The following is a 27,892-nucleotide window of genomic DNA, read 5'->3' on the forward strand; positions in this document are numbered from 1 at the left end:
ATCTGTGTCTCCCATGTCAGTGACAGAAACCCAAGCACATGAGCTTCATCTGCTGCCTCCAGAGAGCACCAGCACGAAGTTGGCCTTCTCGAGCAGAGGAGCAGGACTTGATCCAGGCACTTTTTTTTTTAAGATTTATTTATTTTATTACAAAGTCAGATATACAGAGAGGAGGAGAGACAGAGAGGAAGATCCTCCATCCGATGATTCACTCCCCAAGTGAACCGCAACGGGCCGATGCGCGCCGATCCGAAGCCGGGAACCCGGAACCTCCTCCGGGTCTCCCACACGGGTGCAGGGTCCCAATGCTTTGGGACATCCTCGACTGCCCTCCCAGGCCACAAGCAAGGAGCTGGACGGAAGTGGAGCTGCCAGGACCAGAACCGGCGCCCATATGGGATCCCAGGGCGTTCAAGGTGAGGACCTTAGCCGCCAGGCCACGCCGCCGGGCCCGATCCAAGTATTCTTGATGCAGGTGCCCCAAAGAGTGACTTGACTACAGCCCCAAACCCCCTCCCCTGCCCAGGAATTTCATTTATGGCCTCTTACTATGTTTTCAACACTTGCCTGTGTTTAAAGTACATTTCTCTCACAGTACATATAACTGTAGGATCTGTGACAGGCACTTAATAGGTGTTCAGTTTTTTTGTGTTTTTTTTTTTTTTTTTAAGAAAAACACTCAGGGCTCCACTTTGCAGCACAGGGATCCGATATGGGTGCTGGCTCATGTCCTGGCTGCTCCACTTCCCATCTAGCTCCTTTCCAATGGCCTGGAAAAGCAGTCGAGGATGGCCCAAAGCCTTGGGAACCTGCACCCGTGTGTGAGATGTGGAACAGGCTCCTGGTTTTGGATTCGCTCAGCTCCGGCCATTTCTCCCATTTGGGGAGTGAGCCAGCTTGTGGGAGACATATGCACTGGCTGCCTTCAATGCAAAGGGACAGAAATAGAATTTGAAGCACAGGATAATGTCAAAGCACCTGTTGTGGGAGACCACAGGCAGGGCGGCTATGCCCCAGCAGTCGCAGCCCCACCCCCTTAGCCTTCTACAGTGAGCCACTCAGACACCAAGGAGACGTATTTCAAATAGTTTAATTTTAAAAATATTCTATTCAGTGCTAAAATATGTCTTCACTCGTTGTTGTCCATTTCCATTTTCTTAAACTTCTTTGAGACCAAAAATAAATCACAAAGTTCAACTGAACATGCAGATTTCAAATAAGAGGGAACTTTCTAGAAAGTCTGAGCAGAAGGAGTACTGGGAAGAATGGGTGCTGATGTCAGAACCCTGAAATCTGGCTGAGGCAGAGTGTCTGGCAAGAGGCAGGAATGGCATGTACAGGTGGGCAGGGAGCTGTGGGCATGTGTGCCTGTCAGGGACAGGGCACAGGGCACCCTCAGCAATGGGAACCCACCTCAGTGGGGGCAGAGACGCCCAGCAGAGCAGGGATGGCCTTTCATCTTCCCCATCCTCCAAAGCCCCACGCAGTCCCTCCCAACAGCAGCCTACAGGACCCACAGCCTGTGGCACAGTCCCACTAGCCACTGTCTCCTTTCAAGTACCCCTGCAGGGCCCCTCCCACCTCTCTCTTCCTCTCTCTCTCTCTTGGACACACCAGCAGCTTTGTCCAGAGGTCTTGCCCCAGGGGGTGACAGAAAGCCTGGGAAAGTGGACAGGAGCGCTCTTCCGCTCAGCGGCCCAGCAAGCAGGTGCCAGGAACAGGAAGGTGATGCAGTGACCCGAGTCCTTGGTCGACTTTCAGGCTGGACACTTCCTACGTGCAGGCTCTGCACCCCCACGCTTGCCCTTGACCCCAGCAACACAGCACGGCTAGAGCCAGACGCAATAAATAGAGGCAGGGGCTGGATGCGGATGGAGGGCGCCAGGTGCTGCTAGCTCTCAGACGCTGTCTGCGGCACTGCAGGCTGGTCCACACAGAAGCGCTTCAAAGGCGGGGCACTCGCATCTTCCTCCTCCTCAGCCACCTAGGAGCAGTCACAGCAGTGGGTGACAGGCCCCAGCTGCACCCCTCCACCTCCTGGCCAGCACCCCCAACAGCACACACCGGGGCGGGGAGTTGCTGAACCCTGGCTCCACAGCAGCAGAGCCCCTGCTTTCTGTCAGAGCAACCATGATGCCCCTGCAGCTGCTCACCTGTGTCTCCAGGGGCACAGGCTCCTCCTTGGTGAGGGTGGGGGGCTCATCGGCGACCTCCGAGGCTGGCAGGGAGGGCTCTGAAAAGATAACAAGCTCAGGTCTGGACAGGAGGCTCGCACTCTGACACCCTGCTCAGAGTTCTGTGGAGAGGTTGGTTGGGGAAGTGGGTTTGGCAGGGCCGGAGTCTAGGGGGACAGGAAGGCTAGATCCCAGGGGGCTCTGCACATTGGGAGAGGAGGGCAACCAGGTCAGCAGAACTCTAGATCTGCCACAGCTGCTTGTCTTGTTGCTTTCCAGGCCACGCATCACCTCTGTCACTTGAGCCCCTCAGTTTTGGAGAGGGCTACCACGAGGGTAGATGCAGTAAGGCAGGGAGGAAGCGAACCAGAGCTGACCACTCCCTATACCCTGTGCCCACGTACCTGGGCAATCAGCTGACTGCTGAGGCTGAGAGACCCAGACAAGGACATCAGCTGCACTGGGCACCAGGTCGGGGGTCCCGGACTTGCCGCTAAGTCTTGGCAGGCCCCCGCCTCTGTAATGTGGGGCTGGCAGTAACAGTCTCTAGGGGCTTCAGACAGCATCATCTGAGGCTTCTAATATGCAAAGCTCTGCCCACTGTGCCTGGTCCCTCTCTACTTCATAAAAAGGTGAAGTCACTCCTCCCTTGGCACACCCCACGGGCGGGGACTGGGTGCCTGGTGCCGTGGTGAAGACAGTGCCTGCATACCATGGCACAGGGCCTGAATTCAAGTCCCAGCTCTGCTTCCTGCGAACGCACACCCTCTCTGCCAGCACCAGGCCCAAGGGAGGCCTTGACAGAGTTCCTGTTCCCTGCCTTCTGCCTGGCCCAGCCCCAGGTACTCTGTGGGCATCTGGGAGGTAAACTAATGGATGGAAGATGCTTGTTTTGCTTTGTTTTATATAAGGATTTATTTTATTTATTTGAAAGGAAGAATGACACAGGGAGGGCAAGACAGAAAAAGAGATCTTCCATCGGCTCGTTCACTCCTCATATAGGCCACAAGGGCCAGGGCTGGGCAAGAACAAATCCAGGAGCCAGGAGCTTCTTCCAGGTCTCCCACGTGGGTGCAGGGGCCCAAGCAATTGGGCCATCCTCTGCTGCTTTCCCAAGTGCATCAGCAGGGAGCTGGATGGGACGCAGAGTAGCCAGGACTCAAACTGGCATTGCAATATGAGATGCTGGCATCATAAGCAATGGCCTAATCCACTGTGCCACAACACTGGCTCCTCTCTGCTTTTCAAATTTAAATAAATAAATAAATAAATAACTATGCCAAACTGTTCTCCAATGGCTTGATGCTGCTGTGGGGTGTTCCCCTCAATCTCTTCTTCTGAGGATAAACATGAAGAGGCCCCACAACTCACCCTCGAGTATCTCCTGGCCCAGGGTAGGGGGCTGGGAGTCATCCGTGCGGAAGTCGGAGGTGTGTGCTGGGCTCAGGGACTCGCTCTGCTGGGGGCTGGGGCTCGAGTTGGTACTGCTGTCCACCTTGAGCTGGTAGACGTCCGACACAGAGCTCTGGTTGCTGTTCTCATCTGAAACCAAGCACAGCCAAAGCACTGGGTCTCTGCCTCACGGCTTGGGCAACAGCCGGCACACCCTCGGGTCCCTCCGCGCTGCCACTCACCCCCCAGAAAGGCACCACACCCTGCAGACCGGCTGCAGGCTCCCAGCCAATTCATCCAAGCACTCTCTACCTCACAGTGCACTGCCTAGGCAGAGAAGCAGCTGCCACCTGTCCATTTCTGCACTGTGCATACTTGGGGAAGCTTGGGGTATGCCCTTCACCCACTCCTTTCTCACCTAGCAACTACAGCCTGGACTTGGTGTCTGTCAGTGCCCGGGGAAGGGCATAAGCCTCTGGCCAGCACCTCCCAAGCTTCCTTCCAGAAAATGACACCTGTGCCTGGCACTCCTCTGGGTACTTGCAGGCTGGCTGGTGGGATTTGTGGGCAGTTGGCTCAGGCTTTTCCATGCAGACTGCCAGAAGTGCGCCAGCTCTGTCTGAAGGTCTCACGTTACCACCCAAGCTAGGTACACAGCAGGCCCCGCCTCCCTCGCTGTCCCCTGCAGCCTGTCACCACCTGGGGTGCGGTGTGCAGCTAGGACACTCCAACACTCACAGCCCCTTCTCCTCCTGCCCTAGCTCAGGCTGCTGCACTGAGGAGTCGGCCTTCTGTATGGCTTCCTTCTGCCCTGCCTCCACGCCACTTCATCCCAAACCCTTCCCAGGATAAGCCTCACACACCACTGCCCCTCGGGCCAGGCCCGGGGGCCCCATCACAACATATGAAGCTTGTCTGTCCTGGTCGTTGGCCTCTCCATCTGCCTAACCGTGACTGCCCCCTCATCCGTGTACTGGCATGCAGGCCTTCTCTCATTCCAGTCTTCCCGGAGACTCTCTGGCTCAACCTCTCCTCCAAGCGCCTGCTGGACCTGCCATACCCCATGCACACCTCACCCATCATTTCACACATCTGCTCTCTTCCACCACACCCTGTGCAGGCACACTCCTTGCCCAGTATGACACACAACAAACACCCACATTCAGGTTGTGTTCAATACTGAACGAAGAGGATGGGATGGTGACCACAGAGTGGAAACAGGGCCTTACATCTCCTGGGGCTTTGAGATCACTGGATTACCTGTTCCTTGCACGTGGCTACAGGGCAGCCGTCACTCGCTCATAGGCTCCCCTGACAAGGCAGTGACCTTGGCGGACTGGGAGGACAGTGCGGAGGGTGGACCTGCAGGCTGGGCTCACCTAGTATATGTTCAGCAAGCAGCATGTGCTGCGTGGGCAATGTCTTCACCTAGGGCTGGCAGTAACAGTCCGGTGCATGAGCACAGGCTGACAGAAGGGCACAGGTGACATGCCGCAGGAACAGCAACTGTCTGGCAGGTAGAATAGCAATCCCAGCTGCCTTCCTGGCCCCAGAAGGAAGTGAACAGCGCACTTGGGCAGCTACTCTAAGGCATCATCACCCAATACTCAGTTTGAAGAAAAGCACTTCGGATCCAGAAAGCCAGGACCTTATGCAGAGCAGTCTGGCCCTGGAGCTGACGCCGCCTTTCTGAGGCTCAGCTAAGCACCTGACCCATCAGGCAGCAGGTGCGTGGGAGTGCCATGCCAACAGCCCTGAGTGCCCAGCGGAACACCAACATAGCAGCAGCCACGCAGCTGACACACACAACTCAGGGTCCCCTCAGCCACGAGACCATCTATGTTACCTGTTTCCTGCGGGGAAAATGGAGGGCAGCAACTCACCCTGGAATTCAAGGAGGAGGGAGGAATTGGCAGAGGTATCGGAGGGAAAGCCATTAGGTTCTCGGGCGGCTGAGCTGTTTGATTTGCACTTTTCTTTCTGGAAAAGAAAAAAACAAGAGGGATGTGACAGAGCCAGAACTGCACCAAGAGGGAGGTGCCGTCAGTGTGCCCATGAGGCTGAGCAGGGCGAAAGTGCCCGGTACCCTAGGACGAAGTCTGTGCCAGCAACCTGTGACTGCCCCACACCAAGCTCAGGAAGCCAAGTGAGCGGGGCTGTACTCGCCTCTCCATGTGTCCCAGGGCTCTACTACCCTGGCTAGGCGTCAACCAACCCTTTCGTACTGCATGGGCGAGAAACACTAAATACTCAAGCGGGCAAGCCTCCTGGCTGAGCAGTACCACAGGGGCACATGTGTGAGAAGGGAATGCTGGGCACGACCCAGACAGCGCCAGGATAAAGCAACCCAGTCCTGCTCTTAGTGTGACGTTATGGGTAAGGGTGTAGCAGTACTCAGCACTTGCTGCCGACATGCAAGTCCAAGGGCAAAGCCTCAAGCTAGGCATGCAGAACTGAGAGTACACGCAACGCTGAGGTCACAGCTGGGCCACCTCAAAGGGACCAGCCTGCACTTGCAGACACAGCTCTCCACTGTGCACTCAGCGTGCTCAGTCCACATGTGTCATCAATCAGGCATCCATGGTCCTGCAAACACCTCCCTGCATCTTCTGTGTGACGTTATTTTAATGTAATGGCACGTACGTATGTTACATAAACATGATTTTCAACAGTTGCACTATGTTCTACAAACCACAATTCACTTAAATATTTTCACACGTCACACATGATTTTTAATGTATTTAAGACGTGTGTGTGGGAGGGTGAGGAGCGTGGGGGGAGCAGCATTATGGTGCTTCTAGCAACCATATCAGAGTACCAGTTCAAATCCCAGGCGTTCCACTTCCAAACCGGCTCCCTGCTAACTCACCCTGGAAAGCAGTGAATGGCGGCCCCAGGAATTGGACCTCGGCCACCCACATGAAGACCTAAGTGGAGCTCCTGGCCTGGCCCAGCTCATTAGGGCCCTTTGCGGAACAACCCAGTGAATGGAAGACCTCTCTCTTTCTCTCCTTCTATGAACTTTGCCTCTCAAATAACTAAGTCTTAAAATGAAAATCATGCTTACTTGTCACTACTAGGAATAACAAAGCCACAATGTTCAACTTCCACTTTTTTCCTGATTATTTTACTCAGATGAATTTGCAAACATTCCTAACATTCCTTGTACACCAAAAATAATAAACATTATTTTCTCTGAAATACAACATACTTCACTGTTTCTCTCTAAAGATTAATTTATTTGAAAGGCAGATCAACTCAGAACAAGCAAGTCAGAGAAAGAGACAAGAGAGGGAAGGACCTTCCATCCACTGCTTCACTCCCGAAACAGCCTCAACAGCCAGGCCAAAGTCAGCAGGAAGGAACTCACCCTGATCTCCCATGTGCGTGGCAGGGGCCCAAGCACTTGAGCCATCCTCCACTGCCTTCCAGGAGCATTAGCAGGTAGCTGCGTGGGAAGTGGAGCAGCTGGAGCTGGAATCACCACTTGGCAACATACATATTCAAGTCCTATCTTTCTATATTCAATTCTGTGTTCAAACAGAATTTTTAAAACATAGAAAATCACCTACACAGCCAGACACAACGTGTATTAGGGAACAACAAGGCATGTGGAAAAAAACACTTAAAAAAATACACTTAAAAGACACGTTAGTAATGGGGGAAAAAGGTAGAAATCAATGCACAGATTTTTGCATAATATACATTTTCCCTGAACTCTTTGAAGATTCTTCTTTTGTACAATACTGAAAATTTCTTTGCACCAAAAAATTAGACATAAAGGTATCACTTGATAATTTAATCTTTATGGAAAGTTTTCAGAAAAAAACAAATGTATATCTTCCTTTCAAAGGCAGAGAGACAGTGAGGGCTCTTCTGACTACAGGCTCAGTCCCCACAGGCCCCTACCAGCCAGGCTCATCAGGCTTTTGGCAGGAGCCTGTGCTGCTACTTGGGCTCTCATGTGGGGAGCAGGGGCCCAAGCACGGGAGCCGCCCCCTCTGCTGTTTCTCAGAGTGTGCATCAGCAGGAAGTTGGAACGAAGTGTGAGGAGTTGGGATTCCAGTATGAGCACAGGATCCACTGCTGGCAGACCAAAACCCATTCCTCCATAAACTTCCCATCCACCTCTCAAAGATTTACGTATTGATCTGAAAGGCAAGGTTCCAGCAGGCTGGGGAGACAGCGAGCCTTCCATCCGTGTTTCCCTCCCTAAATGGTCACATCAGCCAAATTCTGCCGCTTTCCCAGGCACGTTATCAGGAGCGATCACAAGTGGAGCAGCCGTGACTTGAACTGGCACCCATGTGGGGTGCTGGTGCCACAGGAGGTGACCTAACTTGCCACAGCACCAACTCCTCCATAAGCTCTATGAGCAAGGATACAAACAAGGATAATACAGCATTACAACCTGTAGCTTGAACACAATTTGGCTCCCAAACTCAAGCAGATATTTAAACATCAAAGCTGTAAGTTAGGGCCCAGCGGCGGTGGCCTAGTGGCTAAAGTCCTTGCCTTGAACGCGTTGGGATCCCATATGGGCGTCAGTTCTAATCCCGGTAGCTCCACTTTCTGTCCAGCTCCCTGCTTGTGGCCTGGGAAAGCAGTCAAGGACAGCCCTAAGCCTTGGGACTCTGCACCTGTGTGGGAGACCTGGATGAAGTTCCTGGATCCTGGCTTTGGATAGGCATAGCATCAGCTGTTGCACTCACTTGGGGAGTGAATCATGGGACGGAAGTTCTTTCTGCCTCTCCTCCTCTTTATATATCTGACTTTCCAATAAAAATAAATAAATCTTAAAAAAAAAAAAGCTGTAAGTTAACAGCACTTAAGTACTAAGAGGTTAGAACCATTAATCCCATGATGGCATGGGGGGGATGGGTCCTACTGGCAGGTTCTTAGGTCACTGAGGGCATGAGGGTTGGTCCTAAGCCAGAGGTGGGTGTGGCCTCTGTCAGCTTCTCGGCTCCGCCCATGCACTGACATCCCCATCTGACACCCAGACTGGAGGCCAAAGCAATGGGGCCTCCTGATCTTGGGCTGTGAACCCAAGCTTTCCTTTGTAAGGAGCGTGCCTTGGGCACTACGTCGTGGCAGTGAAGAGCAAAGATAGTTCTGTACCCCACCCACCAATTTTCAAACATATTCCAATGCCACCAAAGAATTTTCCACCTTTTTTTTAGTATGTATTAAAATAACAGAATTATATATTGAGGATAAATTCCTAGAGAGAAAACTCCTGGCTCAAAGACAGACATACCAGAGGAGGGTGGTAAGCATGGTACATTCAGCTGCCACTCCAGACACTGCTAGCCTACACTGTAACACTGTCTTGGGTCCTAGCTACTCCACTTCTGATCCTGCTAGTGCACCCGGAAAGCAGCGGAAGATGGGTCAAGTCCTTGAGTGGCTGCCACCCACGTGGGAGACCCTGCTGGAGTGGCTGGTTCCTAGCCTGGCCCAGTCACAGCTGTTGTGAGTTTATGGGAAGTGACTCAGCAGATGGCCTATGCTCTTGCACTCACTCTGCTATTCCAACAAGCAAGCCCTTGAAAATGAGCGTTTTGAAAGCTTTTAAGTCTTTCTGTGCATATGTGTGCGCATGCGTTGTACATATGAACATCTATATCTGACTCACTTGCCGGTACTGAGTGTGTCCATTTACTCTCTGAGGTATGCCCCATGCCTGTCTCCTGCACATGGTTTCCCTGATTGACAGGATCACACTGTTTCTCCTACACCGACAACCTGCCACAGCCTGCTGGGGCCTCCCAGACCCCCATAACCAGCACCAACATTGTGAGGAGCCCTTGAAAAAACAAAGGGGAGGGAGGACAGCGTCTTCATAGCAGTTTCCTTGCCCCATACACACACACCACCCGCCGAGATTTCACAGCCTCATCTGGGGCCCATGGGGTTGAGGGCAGTACCAAAGCTGGGGCGAGGTGGGGGAATAAAGAGTTGTTCCGGAAGCCTCCAACTTCCAACCATCCACTGCTTGGGTTGGCTATCTCAGCACTCCTTAGGATGGTTGCTCCCAGAAAAATGTTCCACCAGGAGGATGGTATCACTGGAGGATGGTACCACCTGGGGGATGAACTCACCAGGAGGATGGTATCTCAGGAGTGGGTACTGGGGCAAAAGATGGCAGAGGGGGAAAGGGAAAGGCTCAACCCTGAGGATAACCTTATCCCCTAAATTCAATGATTTTTTTTCCAATAAAAGATGTATTTATCTCTATTTGAAAGGCAGAGGAACAGAGGAGGAGAGACACAGGAAGAGAGAGAGAGAGAGAGAGAGAGAGAGAGAGAGAGAGATTTTCCATCCACTTGTTCACACCCCAAATGGCCATAATTGTCAGAGGTGGGCCAGACCAAAGCCAGGAGCCCAAAATTCCATCTCATTCTCTGATGTGGTCTGCAGGGACTTAAGTCCTTGGGCCATTATCAGCTGCTTTCCCAGGCGCATTAGTAGGAATCTGCATCCAAAGCGGAACAGTACAGATTCAAGCCAATGCTCCAGTAAGGGCTGCAAGCATCCCAAGCAGCAGCTTAATGCACTATGCCACCAAGAATTCATTTAGATGACAGCAAATCAGGGTTTAGGCTTTGGTACTCCTGTGTGATTTATCAGTTGTGGAGATCTGCCCCCAAAACCAGATCACGATGCCCGAGTACTCTGAATCTCAACCATTCTCAGCAGACTGAGAATACTGCAGAGAGCAGACTCCTTGCTGGGATGGCTGGTAAGCCTTGCTGGCTAACGGCTAAGGTGTCTGGGCACGTGCGAGGCATCTTCATCATCTCCCTCTTCCTTTAGTGATTGTGGCTTAAACGTATCTGAGTACAAAGTTCTGTTAGATTCCTCTTCTAGTTAGATCTGTCTATTCACCAGTGTTGACTGCTGTAACACATGTTTACCTATCTGGCTGCTCGGAGCCTGGTGATTGTTTCCCCTTGTGATCTATGGTTGGAGTAGGTTTGCATATCATTGTTCAGTTAACTTGTAACTTTTACCAACCTGCTTGTCCTGCAAAAATTGGTATAAGAAGCCCAGAAAAATTCAATGAAGTGTGTGCATTGGTTTATCTCACCTGTGTACTCCCTGTGTCCCAAAGTTATTTTCAGTGCAGATGTCACACGTGGAGTCCCGGTCCCCAAAAGAGGGACCACCGTCTGAGACTCCCCTTACGTGTCATCAGCCAAGATGGCTCTGAGAACTAACAGATGAGTGCACAGAAGAAACTAAGCAGACGCTGGAGGAAAACATGCACCACCAACAACCTTATACACAACAATCGACACCAGCAGCTTCATCTCAGATACCCATCTGACCCAGCTTCCTGTTCGTGCACCTGGGGAAGCAAGAGATGATGGCCCAAGCCCTTGGGCCCCTCCCACCCACAGAGCAGACCCGGAAGAAGCTACTGGTTTTGGCCTGACCCAGCTCTGGCTGTTGCAGCCATTTGGGGAGCGAACCAGCAGATAGGATAAGTATCTCTGCCTCTCCCTCTATTAAAAAAAAAAAAAAGTTGTGTCTAATAGAGTAAATTTAATAGCAGGAATAGATGCAGCTGAATAAACTATTAATGAATAAAAACTAGGTTGGTTAAATCAGAATTAGGAAAGGGGAAATGAAACAAATGAGAAAAAGAAGGGTGAGTACTGTGCTGCAGCACGTTAAGCTAATCCTTGCCATGCTGACATCCACGTGGGAGCACCAGTTCATATCCAGCTACTCTGCTTCTGATCCGGCTACTCACTACTGCACCTGGGAAGGCAGAAAGGCCCCGAGTACCAGGGCCCCTGCCACCACATGGGAAGTCTCCATGGAGTTCCAGGCTCCCCAACACAGCCTGACCCAGCCTGGACTGCTGTGCCATGTGGGAAAAGATCCAGCAGATCAAAGATCTGTCTCCCTGATTTTCAAATAAATAAGCAAATCTGTCAAACAAATAAATCTTGGGAGAACCCAACTACCAAAAGAAAAAAAAAATAGAAAAAAGCACAGCTGGCTATAAAGTTTACAGGATCTTCTAACAGAAGTTCTTCAAGAGCAAAGAGAAGAAATTCTTAAGTTTCTGGAAGACAAGTGTGTTATCTAACAAAGAATCAAGAATAAGAAAGATAGCAGATTTCCTAACAGCAACAAGTGAAACCTGACCACTGAGCAATCCTCTCAACATGCTGAAAGAGAATCACTTTGAATTTAGAATTTCATATCTCAGTGAGAAACAAAGATATATCCAGAACGCTTTCCCCAAAAAAACCCTGGGACAAAAACCTCGAGGGACACATTCCAGCAAGACAAATGGAACAAGAAAGAAGAAAGGGGCAAAGTAAAAATAATCATGCTTATTTTGCCTCAGTAAGTGATAACTAAAACAAGAAATGCAAAAATGCTCGATGGCCATTCCAGTCAAAATCAAGAACAGAACACGGATGGAAGTAGGGGAGGGATGGAAACAGACGTGGTTAAAGTGTGTTCTGGGCAGTGTCCCACAGTCACAGGGAACCCCAGATTTGGACAGTGGTTATACACAGAGGGCAGCAGCAGAACAAGTGCTGCAGGAACAGCGTGCGGAACACTGAGCGCAGCACAAGGAAATCTGTGTGCTCATCACAGGGGAGAAGGAGGAAAAGTCTTCTGTGGAAACAATTCCTCCCCTGAAGGCTCTGAATTTCTTGCTGGCACCGTTTTCCTGGGTTTCCTGGTGGACAGACAAGGGCAACCTGCTCTGCAAGTGCACAGGAAGCATAGTTGTCCTAAGGCCATTTCTGGAAAGCTGTTGGAAATACCATCTTCTTCCACTCCTCCCTCTGCAGACAGAAGCCTGACTTTGAATTACAAAAGTGGGGAAGAGGAACAGGTAGCTGGCTAACCAGCCGAGCTCTGGGCACCGCTTGCATAAACACCTCTCTGCAGGGAAGGACACTGTTAGGTTAGACCTGGGATGCCCACCTCCCCTGTCACGGCACTTGCTTCAGTCCTGGCTACAACAATTTCAACAGCTTCTCTCTAACGAATCTCGGGAGGCAGTGGATAACGGTTCAAGTGTTTCGGCTCTGCTGCTGGTGTGGGAGACCAGGATGGAGTTCCTGGCTCCTGGCTGTGGGTAGCATTTGGGGAATGAATCAGAGGATGGGAAATATCTCTCCCTGCTTCTCCCTCTCTATATTGTATTTCAAACAAATAATTCTTGGGCTCGGCGACGTGGCCTAGCGGCTGAGGTCCTCGCCTTGAACGCCCCGGGATCCCATATGGGCGCCGGTTCTAATCCCGGCAGCTCCACTTCCTATCCAGCTCCCTGCTTGTGGCCTGGGAAAGCAGTAGAGGACGGCCCAGTGCTTTGGGACCCTGCACCCGCGTGGGAGACCTGGAAGAGGTTCCTGGTTCCCAGCTTCGGATCGGCGCGCACCGGCCGTTGCGGCTCACTTGGGGAGTGAATCATTGGACAGAAGATCTTCCTCTCTGTCTCTCCTCCTCTCTGTATATCTGACTTTGTAATAAAATAAATAAATCTTTAAAAAAAAAACAAAACAAAAACAAATAATTCTTAAAAAAAAGGGGGGGGGTCCCTGTGCAGCAGCCTAGTGACTAAAGTCCTTGCCTTGGATACCTGGGATCCCATGTGGACACCGGTTCTAATCCGGACAGTCCCACTTCCCACCCAGCTCCCTGCTTGTGGTCTGCGGAAGCAGTGGGGGATGGCCCAAAGCCTTTGTACCCTGCACCCATGTGCGAGTCCCAGAAGAAGCTCCTGGCTTGGGATCGGCATAGCTCCAGCTGTTGTGGCCACTTGGGGAGTGAATCAATGGATGGAAGATCTTCCTCTCTGTATATCTGAGTTTCCAATAAAAATTAAAAAAAAAAAAAAAAAATATATATATATATATATATATATATATAAAAAGAGGCTACTGGGTCACCCTGGTTCAAGCCCATGTTCCTCTGCTTCTGATTTAGCTCCCTGCTGAGGTGTGGGGGATATCCAACAGAGCCCTTAGTGCTACTGAAAAACCAGGAACAACACCCCAACAGAGACCACGGATCCCCACACTGTGACCCAGCAGGCAGTCCTCCCAACAAGTGGGGCTCAGGCGAACGGCCACTCACCCATGTGGGAAAGATCAACGTGGCCCTACTGCACACACACAGCACCTGCACCAACACCAGCTCCAGGTGTGACAGGAACAGTGCCAGACAAGGAGTCTGCAAGAGAGCACGTGGAAGGTCCCCATGGCCTCAAAGGAAGAGATTGCAGAAGACATTTAGAAGGACCAAATGGTTTTTTGTTTTATCTCTTTGAAATGCAGAGTTATGAAAAGAACACCAAGAGAGAGAGAATATCTTCCATCCGCTGGTTCACATTTCAAATGGCTGTAATGGCTGGCATGGCCGGGCTGAAGCCAGGGTGGAACTCCATCAGGGACATCCACAAGGATGGCAAGGGCCCAAGCACGGGGTCATCCTCTGCTGCTTCCCCAGATACATTAGCAGGGAGCTGGACTGAAGTAGAGCAATTGGGATTGGAACCTGTGCTTACATGGGATGGCGATTTTGCAGGCAGAAGCTTAACCCCCTGGGCCACTATACCAATTCCCGGATCCATTATTTTTTTTTAATATAAATTATTTTCTCTAGATTAAAAACAAAAACTTGAGGCTAGCATTGTGCATAGGTTAAACTGCTGCCCATGACACTCACATCACATATGAGCACCAGTTTGAGTTCTAGCTGCTGTACTTCTGATCTAGCTCTCTGCTAATGCTCCTGGGAAAGCAGCAGCAGGTGGTCCAAGCACCTGAGCCACTGCTACTCATGTAGGAAAAACAAATCGAACTTCAGGCTCCTTGCTTCAGCCCGGCCCAGTCCCAGCAGGTGCAGACATCTGGAAAGGAAAGCAGCAGACTGAAGAGAGCTCTTTGTCTCTTCTCTCTAACTCTACCTGCCTTTCAAATAAGTTAATCAAAAATTGTTTATTTTTTATTAGAAAAGCAGATATATATATAGAAAAAGAGAGACAGAAAGATCTTGCATCTGGTGGTTCACCCCCAAATGGTTGCAACGCCCAAAACTGAGCTGATCCAAAGCCAGGAGCCAGGAGCTTCCTCTGGGTCACCCATGTGGGATAGGGGCCCAAAGCTTCAGGCCATCTTCCACTGCTTTTCCAGCCACTTTAGCAGAGAGCTAGACTGGAACTGGAATAGGAAGAACACAAACCAGTGCCCGAATGAGATGCTCATGCCAGAGCAGAGATTGGCCTGATGTGCCACCACACCAGCCCTGAAATAAATAAATCTTTAAAACAAACTGACTTGGAAACCGCTGCTCCTCAAGACAGGGGAAAGTGAGGGCAACGCTAAGTCGCAGATGGAAACTGATGAGAATGGCACGTCATCAACGAAGGACTTGCGTCTGCAATACGGAAGGAAGGAAACACAGCTCCCAGGAGCCGAGTCACTCAGACACGCACAGCAGCTGGGCTGGGGCAGACCAAGGCCGGGAGCCCAAAACTCCAGCTGGTTCTCCCATGTGGGTGGCACTGATCCAAGCACTTGGGCTACCATGTGCTGCCCTTGGGTACAGTAAAAGGAAGCGAGAAAAGCAGCAGGGGTGCCAGGAACCAACAAGGCTCTGCAACATGGGACCTGGGCATCCAGGCACTGTGCCACAACACTGGGCCCCCTGGGTGGGTTCTTCTGGTGGATTTTTTTGTTTGTTTGTTTAATTTAAAAGACATCTTGAGGGCCCAGAGTGTTGGCTAAATTGGTTAATTCTCCACCTCCAAGCACTAGCACTGCATATGGGTGCTGGTTTTTATCTTGGTTGCTCTACCTTAACTTCCTGCTCCCTGCTTGTGGCCTACAAAAAGCAGTCGAGGATGGCCCAAAGCCTTGGGACCCTGCGCCCACGAAGGAGATCTGGGAGATGCTCCTGGCTCCTGGCTTTAGACAGCTCAGCTCCAGTTGTTATAGCTCTTTGGGGAATGAATCAGCAGAAAGAAAATTTTTCTCTCCTTCTCTCTGTAAATCTGATCTGCCTTTCCAAAAGAAATAAATAAATCTTAAAAAAAATACACATTGGAGCCCGGCACAGTAACCTAGCAGCTAAAGTCCTTGCCTTGCACGCACAGAGATCCCATATGGGTGCTGGTTCTGATCCCGGCAGCCCCGCTTCCCATCCAGCTCCCAGCTTGGGACTAGGGAAAGCAGTTGAGGACAGCCCAAAGCCTTGGGACCCTGCACCCACACTGGAGACTCAGAAGAAGCTCCTGGCTCCTAGCTTCAGTTTGGCTCAACACCAACCGTGGCAGCTACTTTGGGAGTGAACCAGCGGATGGAAGATCTTTCTCTCCTTCACTGTATAAATGACTTTCCAACAAAAATAAATAAATCTTTAAAAAATTCACACTGATTTAAAAAAGACAGACAAAATCCACTGGTCCGTTTGTCAAATGTTCACCACAGCCAAGACTGGGAACTCAATATAGGTCTCAGTCTCGCCACAGGGTGTCAGGGAGCCAAGCCCTTGAGCCATTACCTGCTGCCCCCTAGCGTTTGCAATTACCAAGAAGCTGGGGGTGTGGGGGGAAGAAATCCCAGCCTATACGAAATTGTACCACATAATTCAAAATAAAAATATATTTTAAAATAAATAAAGAAAAATTTTTTTAAAGAAGCTGCAATCAGAATCCAGGCTCTGGGATGCAGCACTCACCACATCAAACACCTGCCCACCTCGGTGGCTTGTTCTTTTCAGCTGTTTGAGCTTTAGAGGCCAGCACTGTGGTACAGCAAGCTAAGCATCCCATATGGGCACCAGTTAAAGTCCGAGCTGCTCCACTTGCCATCCAATTTCCTACTAACATGCCTGAGAAAGCAGATGAAGACGGTCTGAGCACGTGGGCCCATGATACCCATGTGAAAGACCCAGAAGCTCTGAGTTCCTGCATCCAACCATGCCAGCCTATAGCGGCCATTTGAGGAGTGAACTAGTGGATAGAGGATCTCTCTTTCTCTCTCTCTCCCTGTAACTTGGAACTTCAAATAAATAAAATACATATATATATTTTTAAAAGTATATAAGCTTTGGGCCCGGCGGCGTGGCCTAGCGGCTAAAGTCCTCACCTTGAACGCCCCGGGATCCCATATGGGTGCCGGTTCTAATCCCGGCAGCTCCACTTCCTATCCAGCTCCCTGCTTGTGGCCTGGGAAAGCAGTCGAGGATGTCCCAAAGCTTTGGGACCCTGCACCCATGTGGGAGACCCGGAGGAGGTTCCTGGTTCCCGGCTTTGGATCGGCGCGCACCGGCCGTTTGCGGCTCACTTGGGGAGTGAATCATTGGATGGAAGATCTTCCTCTCTGTCTCTCCTCCTCTCTGTATATCCGGCTTTTCAATAAAAATGAATAACTCTTTTAAAAAAAAGTATATAGGGCTCGGCAGCGTGGCCTAGTGGCTAAGGTCCTCGCCTTGATCCCATATGGCTGCTGATTCTAATCCTGGCAGCTCCACTTCCTCTCTGTCTCTCCTCCTCCCAGTATATCTGATTTTGTAATAAAAATAAAATAAATCTTTAAAAAAAAAAAGTATATAAGCTTTATATTTATCATATTGTACAGTTCTGTTCAACATATCTTTTTGTATTTAGAAAAACATTTTTTTTTTTAACTCTAATTTTAGGGCACAGCATGATGGCCCAGTGTCTAAATCCTTGCCTTCCATACTCCAGGATCCTATGTAAGTGCTGGTTCGTGTCGCAACTGCTTTACTTCCCATTCAGCTCCCTGCTTGTGACCTGGGAAAGTAGTTGAGGACGGCCCAAAGCCTAGGGACCCTCCACCTGTGTGGGAAACCCGGAGGAAGCTCCTGGCTTCAGATTGGCTCAACTCCGCTGTCGTGGCCACTTGAGGTATAAACCAACAGATGGAACATCTTTGTCCCTCCTTCATTCTGTAAATCTGCCTTTGAGACAAAAATAAATAAATCTTTTTAAAAATTCGATTTACAAAACGGAGATAATCTGGGAGTGTCTCACCCTGAGAACACACAGCTAAATGCGCTCACAAGGGGCCCAGCCCTGCAGCACAACACATGAGGCTGTGTCGGAGACACTAACGTCCCATTATTTGAGCACTGGTTCAAGACACAGGACTCCACTCCCAAACTAGTTTTCTGCCAAGACACCTAGGAAAGCAGCAGACGGCTCAGGCATTCAGATCCTGGCCGTCTATAGGGGAGACAGAGAGGGAGGTCCTGGCTGCTGGCGTTGGCCTGGCCTGCCCGGCTCAGCTGTTTCAGGCATCTGGGGAGTGAAGATCTCTCTGGGCTCTGCCTTTCTAATACATAAATAATCCTAGAGAGAGAGAGAGAGAAATGCAATGCAATAGTCAAAGATAATTTATTTACAGATAGTTTTTTTCCCCTTTAAAGATTAATTTTTTATATTATTATTTGAAAGGCCGTTATAGAGAGGGAAGGAGACAGAGAGAGAGAGAGAGAGAGAGAGAGAGAAAGAGAGAGAGAGGTCTAACATCTCCCTAAATGGCCACAACAACGAGAACTAGGCTGGTTCAAAGCCAGAAGCCAAGAACGTTATCCAAGTCTCCTGTGTAGGTGCAGGGCCCCAAGCACTTGGGACATCTGCTGCTGCTTTTCCAGGCGTATCAGCAGTGAGTTGGATCCAAAGCGAAGCAGCTGGGACTTAAACCAGTGCCCATATAGGATACTGCAACTGCAGGCATATGGCTAACTTAATACACCACCGTGCTAGCCCCCAGCTCCTTTTTTTTCTTTAAGATTTAGCTTTATTGCAAAGTCAGATACACAGAGAGGAGGAGAGACAGAGAGGAATATCTTCCGTCCGATGATTCACTCCCCAAGTGAGTGCAACAGTCAGTGCTGAGCCGATCCAAAGCCAGGAGTCAGGAACTTCCTCCAGGTCTCCCACGTGAGTCAGGATCCCAAGGCTTTGGGCCGTCCTTCACTGCTCTCCCAGGCCACAAGCAGGGAGCTGGATGGGAAGTGGGGCTGCTAGGATTAGAACCAGCGCTCATATGGGATCCTGGCGCGTTCAAGGTGAGACGTTAGCTGCTAGATCATCGTGTCAGGCCCTCTAGCTCCCCCTTTTTAAATATTATTGTTGGAAAGTAGAGTTAACAGAGAGAGAGAGAGAGATACCTTCCATCCACTAATTTAGTTCCTCAAATGGTTGCAAAGGGCTACTAGGGCTGTACCAGAATAACTTCTCCCAAGCCTCCTTGAGACACGATTTTTTGTTTTTCTGCTTGTTGTTGTGGTTGACTTATTTATTTGAAAGTCAGAGTTACAGGGTAAAAGAGGGTAAACGCACAGCTCTTCCACTAGGCTGCAACGCTGGGGCTGGCCAGGCTGAAGCCAGAGCTTTTTCTGGGTCTCCCACATGGGTGCAGGGGTCCATGCACTGTGGCCAAATTCTGCCGCTTTCCTAGGTGCATCAGCAGGGAGCTGGACCAGAAGCGGTGGCTGGCACTTGAACTGGCGCCCACATGGGATGCCAGCTTTGCAGGTGGCAAGTTAACTAGTCACACCACAACATAGGCTCAGATACACAGTTTTTTGAACCAAACAGAAGAGACAACAAGAGGTTTATAGCACAATGCTACTTAAGAGCTTTGTAACAAATACACCAATTTCCAGCCAAGGAGGCAGCAGCTCGCTGCTAAAGCCCTGAGATCTGAATGGAGTTCCTGGCTCCCCGTGCTTCGGCGGGGGACAGCCCTGGCTACCGCCGAGATGTGCAAAGTGAACCAACAGATGGGAGCTGTCAGTTTCTCTCTGCCTCTCAAAACAAAAAACAACCCATAGGGAGCAATGCTGCGTGCTTTCCAAGAACACACAGGAATACAAATAAACCCAGAGACACTGGACAGGAAGCTAAATGACATCACAGTGGGCAGCTCACTGGGCAGGCAGAGGGGTTCGCAAGCCGCTTTGGAAAAGCACACGTGCATGCTGTGGGTATGGGAGGCAGCACAGATGTGGTGTCAATGACTCAAGCCTGCTCCTGGGAAACTCCAAGCCCTGGGCTGTTCCACAGAACCACACGGAACCAGAGGCCTAGGCTGTGGTCTGCCAAGCCCTGGAAAAGCAGAACTGGTTAGGGAAGAGAGCAAAGGGTGAAGATGATGATGCGGGGAGCAGTGACGCAGGGAGCCCTGCGGTCCCAGGGAGGTCGCTCCTCTGGCACCAAGAGGCGAGCAAGGAGAGAAAGGAAGAAATGGGTACCTTTTGGTGGTTCTCGTCTTCTGCACTTACCTCCTTGCTGTCTGTCACAGGAACCCACTTAAATATCCTAAGGGATGTGTCACCCACCGTCACCCACTTTTTCTCCCTAAAAGAAAGACACTTCTCAGAACTAATCAAGCAATACAATACATTTTGCTGTGCGTTCACTTGTGTTGTTCTGGTCTTAGCAAATCACTCCTGCCAGCTGCAATGCCCTTGAAGTCCCTCTGCAGTCTGTGGCACCTTACCTTGTGCAAGCCTGGCCCGGATGAGGCTCTGGGAGCCTGGCCCTGTCCCTGCCACCTCTCCTAGCACATCTGTCCCAAAGCCTCTGTCACAGAGATGATGCCCCCACATCTCTAGACCCAGCATCAACCTTAGTCTCCATAAATGAAGTCTATCCCACCGCTGTGCACCAAGGCCCTGCAGAAGACACAGGCTGTTGAAGGTGTGGTCCCTACCTTCCTACCATCAGAGCGCCCAGTGACAGCAAGGGTAGGGGGAGGATGCCACCCTATAACATGACAGTGGCCAGGACATGAAGAAGGCCGTGGGGCAAGGCCAGAGAGGCTCTGCTGAGGACAGCCCTCTGGGTGAACCACGACTCCATTCAGAAACAAACAACAGGGACTGGCAAATGCTAAGCCGCCACCTGCTCTGGTTCAAACCCCAACCACTCTGCTCTGATCCAGCTTCCTGCTGATGTGCCTGGGAAGGTGACAGATGCTGACCCAAGTGCTTGGGGCCCTGCTACCTATGAGGGGTGCCTGGATGGAGTTCCGTGCTCCTGGCTTTGGCCTGGGCCCTCAGCCCCAGCTGTTGTGCCCATTTCAAGAGTGAACCAACAGATAGAAGACTGATTGATCTCTCTTTCAATCTGTCACTCTGCCTTTGAAATAAACAAATCCTTTAAAATATTAATGCCAGAAGCAAGCAATCTCTCACACTGGCTCTTAAAGGAGCCATGGCAAGACCATATGTGGGGTGTTATTATACAGAGGAGGTAAACTTAATGAGATACACCATTAAAAACAAAACAAAAAAAACCTCCACTTCCCCTACCCTCAACACATGCCTGGGGAAAGAACAGGAACATTCTAGAATATGGGAGTAGATTATGGACAATCAGATGATGTGGATGGGACCTGAAGCTGTGTTTGGGGAACAGCAAGCAACCAAGCAGTGGGAGATGAGGATGGCAGGTGGTCCGAGGCTGTGGCTGAATGGGGCAGCTCACAGACACGTGTCTCTTCCTTACTGGGTATTGGCTTTCTTCTTGTCAAAGGTGGAAGACTCAGCTGGGGCCCGCCCTGAAGCATGGGGGAGATCACAGCAAACTGCATCACCGTCCCCAAACTCACAGACTACATCACCAAGCAAGGTCCCCAGGCAGGTGGGAGCCTGTACCCCACATCTGAGCACCTTGCTCCACTCCCAGCTTAGGCTCCTCACCCCAGCTTTCTGCTTGCAGTGTCACAGGCTCAGGCACCTGGGTACCTGCCCCCGCCAGCTTCTGCCGGGCCCAGGCCTGGCCACTGTGGCCATTTGGGGAGTGAACCAGCAGGCGGGATTTCACTCTCCATTCAGTTTTAAAGTTAGAAAAAAGCGGCTCTCAAAGCAGAAGTCCTGAGCTTTCTGCAGCCAGCGCCCTGTCTGCTCACAGTTGCTTTCTCCCCAGATCCCTTACTCAATGGTCTAACATGTTTGCCCATCAGTGTTCTTGTCCTGGCAGCTCATTTATCGAAGCAAAACTTCAGAAAAGACAACAAAATGATTTAGCACACCTTCAAAATCCCTATTATTCTGTTACTACTAAGAATACAAACAGAAATCAAACTGACAGAGCAGATTTTCTAAAAAATAAAATAAATAAAAAGTGGGTTCTAATTATTCTAACACTGACTTCTCAACTCCTTCCGGTCTTGATCCGGCTGCCCTATAAACCACAGGAGACACACACCCCACTAGGGAAAGAATGGTAGGTGTGGAAATGACAGTAATCTTTCTCCTGGGGCGGGCAGGGTGGCCTAACAGGTTAATCCTTCCTTGCATTCACTGACATCCCATACAGGTGCCTGTTTGAGTCCCAGGGGCTCCACTTCCCGTCCAGCTCCCTGCTTGTGGCCTGGGTAAGCAGTGGAGAAGAGTTCAAGTCCTTGACCCTACACCCACGGTGGGAGACCCGGGGGTGACCCCTGGCTTGGGATCGGCCCAGCTCTTGCCCTATTAGCCATCTGGGGAGTGAACCAACAGATGGAAAATCTGACTCCTCTCTGTAACTCTTTCATTATAAAATAAATAAATCCTTAAAAAGAAAAATCCCTTCCCGTCTGGCCCTGTCAAGACTGCCAAAAGAAGAAATTATCTAGAAGCCATTTTCAAACGTCAGCCTCCAAGCCCAAAGCTTGGGAGAAATCCTTCCCAAAGGGCAGATGGCTGGTCTCCTCGGAATTCCACGGAGGCTCCACAGCATCTCCTAGACCCAACAGAACGAAAACGAGCAGAAGGCTCAGCATACTCCCGAAGGTCTGCCAGCCGACGCGCGCGGAGACGCAACCAAGCCAGCTTATGCTAAGAGGTGAAGCAAGGACCCTATGTCAGACCTGAACCGACTTCTCAAGAGTTTCGAATACCAATCCGCAGTTACGAAGAAAAAAAAAATCAGGTCACTACTGTTGCTTTTTGCTATTAAGCAAATAATGCCATGGCAAAACATAGAGACGGTAACAGAAAACAGCTCAGAGGAACTGGACGAGGACTAGCAGGGAAAGGCTTGACAGACGTGACACACCCCAAAACAGGAGCTCCTCCTGCGCCTTCAGCCTGACTCTAACCGACTGCCCCTCCACCACCCTCACCGGCTCCCGATGACAGCGCTCCCTCCCGCGGCAGGTGCATCAACCCGAGAGAAACTCGGGGACCCAACTTCCACTAAGGACATGGAGCGCTCGGCCAAGCCACTGGCTGGCTGTGCCCATGGGGCAGTTCAGAGACGCAGGACCGACCCTCCACCGGATGCAGGCCGCTGAGCGCGGGCCGGAAGCCGGAAATTCCCTCTGCTGCTCGGGGTGCAGTTCGCGACCCGAGTGGGTGCGTGAGTGTGGGCGGGGCGGACAGGCAAGCGAGCCGCGCGGCCCGCTGATTGGGTGCGGCCGGCGCACACTCTGACCTCACGCTGACACCAGTGCGCCAGCCTTCCGCCCTCTCCGGTTCCCCTTCCCCCCTCGGGTCTCTCGGCTCCGGTGGCTCCCACCTCAGACCGCCACTCGGGGCGCTCCTCGGGGGTCTGGGCTCTCGCCGCGCAGGCGCGCGCACACGCCGACACCCCTCCTCGGCTCACGCCCTCACCATTTCCGCACTTTCTCGATGGCCGCCATCACCTTCTTGATATCATCCTTGGCCCGGCTGCGGGTCTCGGCCCGGACCGACCGGCCCGACATTGCGGCGGCGGCGGCGGCGGGAGCAATAGAGGGTCGGGGGTCGGGGGGAGAGGCAGTGCTCCCCAAGACGCGGGGAATCGCGCGCTTCACGCGCCGCCGCCACCGCTTCAGCAGCGTCGCCGCGGCCGTCGCCCCCTCCCTCCGTGCGCGCGTGCGCCAGGGAGCGCGCGCACCCGCCCGCCCCTTGGGGCCCGAGCCCTCAGCGCGCCTGCGCGCCCCGCCCCGGGGCGTCCCTCCTGAACCCCCTGGGAGTTCCCCCGCACCCCACCCCAGGGACCCCCGTGTGCGGTGGGTCGCACTTGCTGCAGCCAGGGCGAGGTGCGAGGCGCTTGCCCGTGGAGACAGGGGTATGCAGGGCCGGGGCGGGGGGTGATTGGTTTCAGATATCAGCACCCTCATGCCTCATCCAGGGGTGACTGCCATAACACAAGTTGTATGAACTTGACTTTGATGGGACCAAGGTTCCACACCCATCTGTCCTGCCTCTCCTTAAACTCAACCTTCCCCTTCACCAAGATTACTTTGGCTGTGCTCCCAACTGCAAGGAATTTGTTTTCTTCAGCCAATCACCTGTTGCCCCAAACTTTCTTCACCTGATGAACTATTTCGCTTTCAATAGCAAGTTCAAACTCGTTAGCCAGTTCAAACTCGTCTTCAAGATAACCTAGCCTCCCGGTATTCCTGTGAAGCCATCACTAGTGATGCACGCCTCGTTGATAAGGGGCTCTGTACCTAGTGTTGAAGATGTGTTGTTTTTTTTCTTTAAAGATTTATTTTTATTGCAAAGTCAGATATACTGAGAGACAGAGATCTTCCATCCGATGATTCACTCCCCAAATGACTGCAACAGGCCAGAGCTGTGCCAATCCAAAGCCAGGAGCCAGGAACTTCCTCCTGGTCTCCCACGCAGGTGCAGAGTCCCAAGGCTTTGGGCCGTCCTCGACTGCTTTCCTAGGCCACAAGCAGGGAGCTGGATGGGAAGTGGAGGTGCCAGGACTAGAACCAGCATCCATATAGGATCCCAGCATGTTCAAGGTGAGACTTTAGCCGCTAGGCCATGGCGCCGGGCACTATGTGTTGGGTTTTTAAAAGGATGTATTCATATGGAAGGCCAAGATCTTCCATCCACTGGTTCTCTCCTTCCCTCCTCCCCAGAGTTCCTATAATTGCCAGGGTCTAGGCCAAGCCAAAGCCAAAACCAGGAGCTCCATCCAGGTCTCCCCCATGACTGCCACAGCTTATGCAGCTCCAGGAAATGGGGTCATAAGTGATGTTAGCCCTCTTTGAACTTGGCACTCTGATAGGCAGTCTTCAAATTGCTTAATCCACTGGCCCAGAACACCTGCGCTAGGGGTGTTTCCGATTCAGCAGAACATGCAGCCCAGGAAATGGGCATTTAAAAATGCCAGGCAGGGTGATCTAGATTACAAGGTAATCTAGAAAGAGTGACCTTGAAGCTGTTCTCACAGGCCTAACAGACACAGAGGCTGTCAGTGCCATGTGCGGGCGTGGTGCCTCTCTAGTGCACGTGGCTCCCTTGCTCTCTGCCCGACACCCGCCTGCTTGCAAGCAGGTGTTTGCAGATGCCTACAGTGTAGGGAAGGTTCTGGAGACGCAGGAAGTGGGTTGCTGGCAGCTGTTTTCTCTCACCTCTAGGGGAAATGGCTGCCTGCCCCCCAAGAAATGCCTAGGCAGCTCTGGACGCCATATGGCCTGTGACTGTGTGCCTGTGTACACAGTTTCTCTCTTTTGCTCCAGAAAGTGTCACCACTAGGATACTTTTTATTTTTCTCAAAGTTTTATTTCTGTTTGGAAGGCAGAGCACCAGAGACAAGAGTGCTCTTCCACTTGAGGGTTCACGCCCCAAAGTCCTACGACAGCCAAGTCTGGGCCAGGAGAAGGTCAAGCGGTTAGAGTTAGAACTCCCTGCGGGTGGCAGAGAACCAAGTCACTAGGGCCTTCTCCCAGTGCTTTCCAGGCACCTTAGTGGGGAGATGGATGGAGGAGTGCAGGATAGCTGGGACTGGAACCAAGCACTCAACATGTTGCTGTGCCAGACACCTAACCCTTGTTTAAAACAGATCTATTTATTTAGCCCAATTTGGCAGCCAGTGGTGGGAGCTGCACTCACACACACAAAAAAAGCTGCTTCAGGGGTCCCAATCCTATTTCACCAAATTTTTCTACCTACATCTCTCTTTTTTTTTTCCCCTTTTGGAAAGAAAAGCAGGTTTACCAAGAGACAGAAAAATCTCAAGACAATCCAAAGCCAGGAGCCAGGAGCCTTTTCTGGGTCTCCCATGCAGGTTGAGGGTCCCAAGGCCTCCAGTGCTTTTCCAGGCCACAAGCAGGGAGCTGGATGGGAATTGGAGCAGCCGGTTCACAATCAGTGTCTGTCTTGGATGCTGGCGCTTACAGGCAAAGGATTATCCAGTTTGAGCCATTGTACCAGCCTGTTTTCAATTTTTGATTCCCGATTACATAAGTATCTCCCCAAGAGGAATAGTGAAGATGCCCATTGCCCACATCAGAGGCGCTGCTCCAATTCCTGGCTCCCGACTCCAGATCCTGGAGGCAGCAGGAATGGCTCAAGTCCTTGGGCTCCTGTCACCCAGGTGGGAGACCTGCATTGTGTTCCTGGCTCCTGACTCCTTCCCAGTCCCAGCCGCAGGTGTTGCAGGCACCTGGGGGAGTGAACCAGTAAGTTGGGAGCTATTAATGTACGAAAGGAAAACAAACCCAAAATGGCTGAAGTCCTCGCCTTGAATGTGCCGGGATCCCATATGGGTGCTAGTTCTAATCCCGCAGCTCCACTTCCCATCCAGCTCCCTGCTTGTGGCCTGGGAAAGCAGTCGAGGATGGCCCAAGGCCTTGGGACCCTGCACCTGTGTGGGAGACCTGGAGGAAGTTCCTGGCTCCTGGCTTTGGATTGGCACAGCTCTGGCCCATTGCAGTCATTTGGGGAGTGAATCATCAGATGGAAGATCTTCCTCTCTATCTCTCCTCCTCTTTATATATCTGACTTTGCAATAAAAATAAATCTTTAAAAAAAAATAATCAAAACCCCTGCAGCACCCACACTCTTCCTCCCCGATCCCCAACAGCAGCCTCCCAGTCCCCAAAGATGTCTGTCCAGCAACCCTTTGTCCATCTCTTCAGAAACACACGAGGCAAGGCAAGGTAGGAAGGACAGGATTTATTCCCATTCTACAGACAAACAAGCTCAGAGCTCAGTCAGTGACCCCCCCTCCTTGCTAGCCGAAACCAGAGCTGAAGACTGCGGACTTCAGTGACTTGACATTGCATGGCCATGTCCCCTCCCAAGTGCATGATGGGGCTAGCCATGGCCAGAGGTGCTGCTCAGAACACAGGAGCCCCCAGAATTGAAGCCTTGGTTTCCTGACAAGGCATGACGCTGTCCTCGGGTTCCATGGATCTCTCAGGTGTGTGTTACTGGGAACCCAAGACCACAGCAGTCCACTGGCCCTGATTTGAGTTCAACATGGATGGGGTGCTTACTAAGTCCCAGGTACCCAGAACCAAGGAGACAGGGTCCTGCCCTGAAAGGCACATCCCAGAAGGGTCCACACCAACCAAGAAGTTACACCCAGCCTGCCCACTCTGGTACTGCACCTGCACCATGTCATGCTTGATTCTTGGACTAACTTCTACCTTCTAGAAACAAAGAACCACTGTTGGATTATTGAATGAATAGTCATCCCCGCAGCCCCTTCCTTCTACTCACCCCCTCCAGCCCATGCAGACCCTAACTGTTACATACACATGTCTGACATGCAAATGGCTGGGCTCTACCGCACATGAAGGTTACCTTCTTGACAAAGGCCATTCAAGTTGAAACCCCTGAAAGTCCACAAATACTCAAATATTGGCTCACTGCAGGGTGCAACCACCGAATATGCCAAATACGAAAACACCCGGATGCAAGAGTGCTCATGTGATTGGTGAAAAGGGCTACTTCAGATGGAGTGGTCAGGAGAGCCGAGTCCCCAAGAGCCAGATGAGCTGGCAAGTAGGGAGGAGAACTTGCTGGCAGGTACAGGCACCTGGCTGGCAGGAGGATGGATGGAGAGATGTTTCCTTTTTCAAGAACACCAAGGTTGGGGGCCACTGGCAGAGTGGCTAAAAGGAGAAAAAAAAAAAAAAAAGAAATCACAGGAGAAGGAAAGAGGCTGAACTGTATGAAACGCAGAAACCCATAAGTGAGAGTCCTGGCCTTTTGATCCCAAGGGTAGTGGGAGCTTTTCAAGCGGTTGTCATTCAGGAAATCAGGTGATGTGGCTTGTATTTTCCAAAGATGACTGAGCTGTTTAGGAAAAGGCCTTCCTTAAGCACCAAAAAGGAACAGAGAACCCAGCCGAGGAGGAGACAGCAGTGCTGACGGGGCCGGGGGGTAACAGTGGCTAGGACCTGGAGGGAAACAAGATGAGAGGGAAGCAGCAGACTCCAGGCACACCCTGCAGCACGGCCACAGCAGTTTCCCGGCAAGGGGCCGCAAGGTGGAACAGAGTGAACCCATGAAAGAATCATAGCAATGAGAGCTCCAAGGCTGTGGCACCGGCACACATGCACAGCACTGGGGACCAGCAGGGGCAGCTCCTG

At 51.4% G+C, this 27,892-nt stretch overlaps 1 protein-coding gene across 1 annotated transcript; it reads right to left on the minus strand.

Annotated features, from left to right (window-relative positions):
• Positions 1 to 1,072: 1,072 nt before the first annotated feature.
• On the minus strand, positions 1,073 to 23,403 carry BCL7B (BAF chromatin remodeling complex subunit BCL7B). Its single transcript, XM_004586992.3, has 6 exons — positions 23,181 to 23,403; positions 19,863 to 19,938; positions 5,450 to 5,546; positions 3,546 to 3,716; positions 2,154 to 2,233; positions 1,073 to 1,984 (listed from the first exon to the last, which is right to left on the minus strand). The coding sequence occupies exons 1-6, from the start codon at positions 23,270 to 23,272 to the stop codon at positions 1,892 to 1,894; spliced, it is 609 nt and encodes a 202-aa protein (XP_004587049.1). The 5' UTR covers positions 23,273 to 23,403; the 3' UTR covers positions 1,073 to 1,891.
• Between the last annotated feature and the right edge of the window lie 4,489 nt (positions 23,404 to 27,892).

Source organism: Ochotona princeps, chromosome 24 (genome assembly GCF_030435755.1).
Source record: "Ochotona princeps isolate mOchPri1 chromosome 24, mOchPri1.hap1, whole genome shotgun sequence".
Classification (NCBI taxonomy): Eukaryota; Metazoa; Chordata; class Mammalia; order Lagomorpha; family Ochotonidae; genus Ochotona; species Ochotona princeps.

Coding starts and splice junctions, on each gene's coding strand:
- BCL7B (XM_004586992.3), bottom strand. CDS start 23,272: ATGTCGGGCCGGTCGGTCCGGGCCGAGACCCGCAGCCGGGCCAAGGAT. Junction 5,547..19,862: donor CTGTGACAGACAGCAAGGAG/GTAAGTGCAGAA, acceptor TTTCTTTTCCAG/AAAGAAAAGTGCAAATCAAA. Junction 3,717..5,449: donor CCTCCTCCTTGAATTCCAGG/GTGAGTTGCTGC, acceptor GCTTGGTTTCAG/ATGAGAACAGCAACCAGAGC.